The following is a 5769-nucleotide window of genomic DNA, read 5'->3' on the forward strand; positions in this document are numbered from 1 at the left end:
AAAGAAGAAAGAGAGGAACAAGAGATCCGTGAAAAAGAAGAAAAAAGAAGAAAAGAAAGAAAGGATGTCCCAAAACAAGGGCGCCTTTTAACTAGAGAAGCTCTCCTAGAGAGACCTGAAGACATCAGAAAAGCAGAAAGAGATAAGAAAGAAAGAAAGAATGAGATAAGAAACGAAAGAAGGAATAAGAGAGACACTTTAGAAAGGTTGCTGCCTTACTTTAGAGGAACCTGTTCTCTCGATAATTGTGGTCTTCGTAGTTTTCTTGTCTCTCTTTTCTTGCGTTGGGAGAATGCATAGAATCTTGAACCGAGACAGGAGAGAAAAGTCATGTATGCTGTCGATGTGAAAATATGTATATGTCCGTGAGTGAAGGAGAAACACAGAAAGGCAATAGGACCAAGAAGAAAAGAAGAGGATTCTCGGAGAGAGAGGCTCTTAGAAAGGAAGAAAGAAGGAAAGAGGAGCTGAAAAGAAAGGGAGATAAAGGAAGAAAAGTGATGGGAAGAAGTGATTCGATCAGAGGAATGGATGAGATTCTCTTGTTCTTTTACTTCTTCCTGCCGGCTCGCCCCAGGTGTCTATACACCCGGACAAAAGAGGGTGAGAGAGAAGTGGCGGGAGAAAAGAGGAAGCAGACCACACACACACTCAATCTAAAAGCAAAGGGAAGATATCTTGGAGAAGAAGGGAATAGAACAGATAGAGAGAGAGAAAGAGACGACGTGAAAAGGAAGGAAAAGTGTTGAAAAAGCATACACATGTAATTGACTGCATGCACGATTGCATGCACTGTCGTGTGCTCGATTTTCTCTTGCGAGGCGGACGATCTGAGAAAGAATAGAAAAAAGACAAAGACAGAGAAAGCTCCTATGAATATTTCTATCTTTCATCTATCGCATTCTCGCGTCACCTGTCTTTCTCTCTTTTCTCCTTTCTCATTTCTCTCTGCCCCCTCTCTTTGTGTGCATGCAGACTCCTTGTCTCGTTGCAAGAGAGATTCATCTTTCCTGTCTTTCGCGCCCTCTGCCTCTCGTCTTTTCTCTTTTCTCCTGCTCGTTCAATTTTCTTTTCATATGACGCTTGTTTCTCTCTCCACCATATCTCAGTTTTCTCTCCGTTCTGTCTTTCTCTTATTCTCCATTTCCTTCACTCTTTCTTCTCTTCATTAAAGCAGTGAGAGAAGAGAGAGAACAGCCACATCAGCCGGGAGGACCAGGCAAAATAGCTCTCTCTATCTCTCTCCTACCCCTCTACACTTTCTTCTCCTTCTTCCCTTTTCTATTCCTTCTTTTGTGCTCTCCCTCTTCTTCCTTGCAACGCCGCTGTCTCAAAAGGAGTCAAAGGAAGAAGAAGAAGAAAGGTGCGTGTGTTGAGGAGAATGAAGAAGGCCTTGCTCGTTCAGCGGCCTTCGTGGAGCGAGGAAGAAAGAGAGGAGAAGAAAGAGAGAGAGAGAGGTAAAGAGAAAGGCGACAGGAGAAGAATAAGAATAAGGAGTTCTTCTCTCGGGGATGAGACAGATACCCTGAGATAAAGAAGAAGAGAAGAAAAAGAAGAAGAAAACAGGACACGTAAGATGGCAGGTCGAAGGGTGGACAGGGAGGTGAAGGAGAGGGGAGAAGAAAGCAGCGAAGAAGAAGAAGAGGAGGGTGATACATCTAATGGAGAAAGGAGCGATTCTCTGGGAAAATTAGATGAAGAAAGTTTCTCCTCATTAAGTTCAGATTCTTCTTCCTCATGTAGTAGCGGCGAAGAAGATATTGTAGACCATTTCTTTCCCTCCTCTTCTTCTTCTCATCCAAGCCAAACGACTTACAGCAAGTCCTCTCCTCCTCTATCTTCCGGTGTACATACACCTCACAAAACCCCCGCCAGAACTCCCACCAGAGCAACGCGAAGTCGTCCAAATCTCCGAAACCGGCGACGCATCTCCTCCTCTTCTCCCTCACCTTCTTCTTGTTCTTCTTTTTACGATCGTGAATGGATAGAGAAGAGATGGTGGGGGGGGGGCTTATGTCGAGGAGTCCCCGTGCCGGAAGTTCTATCAAATTATCCAGCCAGACTGTGTGGAGTGGAGCTGTCTCCTTTCGAGGAATTGAAGTCTCATTGGTATGAGATAGGCTCACTCGCTTTCTGGCGGTTGTCTTCCGCAAAAGATGGTATAGACAAACGACGACTGTCTTTCTCTCTTCTCCTTTCTCTCTCTTTTCTTTTCTTATGCTCCTTCCTTTTTCTTTCCCTTGGCTTGCGATCGATCCCGTGTAGATATCTCTTCCCACTCCATCTTTCTTTATGTTTACTATGTAGTGAAGGGTGTATCTATGTCTATCGAGTCGACTTTCTTTCATAGGAAGGAGGTGTCTATCTTCTCTTTCAGATCTTTTCATCTCTCTTCTCTCTTTGCTTTCTTCTTCTTTTTCTTTTCCTCGGTGTCTTCTCTTCTCTTCGTTGTTGTTTCTATGTGGTCTCGATTCATACATTCACACCCCACAAAGTCATCTAGATCATCTATCACTGTCTTTCTATCTTTCCTTCGTTCATTGACTTTCTATTTATTTATCTTTAATCTACCTGTCTATCCTTAATCTGTCTGTCATCGATATATCTCTTCTTCTTTTACTCCTATCGTTCGGAATGCTCTCTCTCTTCACTCTCTTTCTTCTCCTTCGTCTTTCCTCTCTCTCCCTTTCACTCCTGTCTTTTCTTCTTCATCTTTTCCTCTCTGTGTGGAAGATTCTCACCCATCCCATTTCCCTTTATCCTTCTCTCTTTCTCCTTTCTTTTTCTTCGCATTCTTTCCTCTTTCTTGTCTCTTCTCGATACTTATTTTCTCTTGGTCTCTTTCTCCGAATTTCCCTCTATCATTCTATCTCTTTCTTTTCTTCTGCCTGTCTATACCTTTCTTTCCGTATATCTCTTCTTGTGTGTGTATCTCTTTCTTTCTTTCTTCCTACCTCGTTCTACCTAGCTGTCACTCTATCTATCTAACTCTTTCTATCTATCTCTTTAGGTCTACCGCTTTCTATCTATCTCTTTCCATCTATCACTTTCTTTCTATCTCTTTCTTTCTATTCATTTCTTTCCTTCTCTATCTATCTGTCTATCTATCTATCTATTGCAGGGAGTGGTGTATGCGAGCTTCGAGACAACTGCAGTCAGACCTTCTGGCAAAGCGATGGCTCCGCTCCCCACACGATAACCCTCACCTTTAATCGCCTTATGAAGATCTCTCGTGTAGATCTCCTTCTTAATCTCCAGATTGACGAATCTTACACCCCTAGAATTGTACAAATTAAAGTCGGTAAGGAGAACCATAAGAAGAAGGACACTTGCCAGTCAAAGACACACACACACATCTCTCTTCCTTTCTTCTTCTCGCTCGAATTATTCTCTCCTCTTCTCTCCTGTTCACTACGGTATAGATAGATTGGTCAGAGATGGGGATAGATAGATAGATTACAGAGAGATACATAGATTAAAGATAGATAGATAGATAGATCAAAAGGCATGTGGGGGAAGGTCTTTATATGTAGGTATGTATATGTGCATGTTGTTGCCTAAAGCAGATGCAGCTGTACATACACTCACGTGTAGGTACAGACTGCACCTAATCCTTTCTTGAGATTTCTATAGCCCTTCCTCTATCATACTTCCACGTTTTCAAATCGATGGTCCCTATCTATCTATCTATCTTTTATCTATCCATCTATCTATTTTTCTTTCTTTCTTTCTCACTCTTTCTTTCTTTCTGTGTGTGTGTGAATGTAGGAGATGCTTTGACTAGCTTACATTTAGCAAGAGAAGCAGAATATCACCCCCCGCCTACTCCTCCTCCTCCCAGTGGAGGGGCCGCAGAGGATGAGGAGGAGGAGGGACACGCCTGGTGGTCCATACTCCTCACACCTCCTGACGCTCTAAGAGTAAAAACGCAAGCCAAAGAAAGAGAAAGAAAGAAAGAAAGAGAATGAAAGAGAAAGAGAAAGATGAGACGAAGATCAGCAGGAACACAAGTCGAAGGAGGTAGAGAGACAGATAGGAAACAATAGAGAGATAAATCAAATATAGATAGATAGATAGATTGATAGAGTAAAGATGGATAGTTGAAAGATAGATAATAGCCTGGGGTGTAGGTGCGTGTCTATGTACAGATGTGGGATATGAGGAGCGTGATGGCGTGCTTAGTGAATGATTGAGTGCTCTTTCTGTAGTGCCTCCTGCTGCTCCAGCTGGTCTAGGTCCATCTATTTGTAGTGTTGAATGTATTCATCTATACACACACTCATATAGAGAAAGAGAGGGAAGTCTTTATATGTATGGACGCGCTTGTCTAGAGTTTGTCTTTGTATGAATAGCAGCGATGGTGATAGAACGTTTCCCTTTTCTTTTTGAAGTGTATGTACACCTGGGGTGTATGTACACCTCGGGTGTATGTACACCTCTTTTTGTGTTCTTTTACAGGCGAGACATGGAGGTTATTTGCCTTTCGAGGAGGAGACAGGAAATGAAGAAGAGCTTCTCATGATCAAGAAGAGGTATTATGACTATATGGAGAGCCTTGAATATATCCGAGGTTTCTGTCTACAAATCTCTGTCTTACGCACATTCCATGAAGGCAGAGATACACACATACGTCAGGTATGATGTTCCTCTCTCTTTCTCTCATCCTGTCTTTTCACATACATACACAAACACATACATATGCATACATATTCATACATACACATAAAAAACTACAGATAGATTAAAGATAGATACATTAAAGAAGATGCATGCGTACCTCCTCCTGCTGCTCCTCCTGTAGGTAGGTGTATAGATAGATCTCCATAGAGTATACGAATATACCTGATCTCACAGCTGGAAGGTCCTTTTACATTTCCTTTGTCTTTGGATGAAATATTCTTCTTTTTTCTTCCTGTTGTTCTCTTCTTTCTTTCTCTTCTTTTCTTCTTCCTTCTCTTCTAAGTCCTCACAGCGTAGATACTTTTTCCAAGTAGAATTGACCTCTTCAAGCCTACAGCCAGGCAGGGGATGCACTCGTGGGTCTTCTCTTTCATTCTCTTTCTTCTTCTTCTTTCTCTTTCACGGCTCTACTATTTCCGTCAGCCCCTCTCTTTTCTGAAGCTCCGGTCTCCTTCTTTTCCTCCTAGCAGTAATCTTTCAAGCTCTTTCCACTCTATCTCCTTCTTCTTCCTTTCGTTTTCTTATTAGATTGTGTCGACGACATAGACATCTGGATGTGTGGGGTGTACATACACCTGGCGACTTATAATGTGAGAGAGGAGGTGTATACATATGATGTGTAGAATCTCTTTGTATGGCTGAGATAGACAACTCTCTTCTCAGACTTGAGAGAGGTCTCTCTTCTGAGCTCTTCTTCTCCATCTATACCTCTATAGGCTTTTTCGTGTCTTTCTCTTTCCTTCCTTATCTTTCTTCCTCTTTTTTTCTTTCTTTCTCGCTCTCTCTTCTCTCTTTCTCTCTCTCTTCCTTCTTTGACTCTCTTTTCTTCTTTCGCCTTCTTTTCTTTCTTTCTTTCTTCTTCTCTCCTTTAACTGTCTTTCTTTTCTTCTTTCTTTCTTTCATTCTTTGGAGACTTGAGGTGAGTTGTTTGGCGTAGGTTCGGATCTACGGACCAGATGGCGATTCTTCATCTTGTCCTTCTTCTTTCTCTTCGGACTCCTCCCTAGTTTGCGATCCGTCTGAGACAGCCTACAGACCTCCCAAAGCAACAAGAGAAGGAGAAGAAGAAGAAGAAATTGAGAAGCGTTT

General features: G+C 42.2%; 2 protein-coding genes across 2 annotated transcripts; one reads left to right on the forward strand and one right to left on the reverse strand.

Annotated features, from left to right (window-relative positions):
* Nucleotide 1: 1 nt before the first annotated feature.
* Nucleotides 2–726, reverse strand: CSUI_004920 (uncharacterized protein; the record flags this gene model as incomplete). Its single annotated transcript, XM_068065101.1, has 2 exons — nt 2–115; nt 220–726. A coding segment is annotated over one exon (174 nt), but the record flags the coding sequence as incomplete, so codon positions are not given.
* On the forward strand, nt 678–5495 carry CSUI_004921 (anaphase-promoting complex subunit variant 1). The gene is made up of 4 exons (XM_068065102.1): nt 678–2159; nt 3122–3301; nt 3769–3920; nt 4459–5495. Exons 1-4 carry the CDS (start codon nt 1577–1579, stop codon nt 4639–4641), a joined length of 1098 nt encoding a protein of 365 aa, XP_067922923.1. The 5' UTR covers nt 678–1576; the 3' UTR covers nt 4642–5495.
* Nucleotides 5496–5769: the final 274 nt, after the last annotated feature.

This window comes from Cystoisospora suis (genome assembly GCF_002600585.1).
Source record: "Cystoisospora suis strain Wien I chromosome Unknown contig_2359, whole genome shotgun sequence".
Classification (NCBI taxonomy): Eukaryota; Apicomplexa; class Conoidasida; order Eucoccidiorida; family Sarcocystidae; genus Cystoisospora; species Cystoisospora suis.

What these genes read in the sequence shown, in the direction of transcription:
- CSUI_004921 (XM_068065102.1), top strand. Translation starts at nt 1,577, where the DNA reads ATGGCAGGTCGAAGGGTGGACAGGGAGGTGAAGGAGAGGGGAGAAGAA. An exon ending in GTTGTCTTCCGCAAAAGATG is followed by an intron (nt 2,160 to 3,121) that starts GTATAGACAAAC and finishes TATCTATTGCAG; the next exon opens with GGAGTGGTGTATGCGAGCTT. An exon ending in CACCTCCTGACGCTCTAAGA is followed by an intron (nt 3,921 to 4,458) that starts GTAAAAACGCAA and finishes GTTCTTTTACAG; the next exon opens with GCGAGACATGGAGGTTATTT.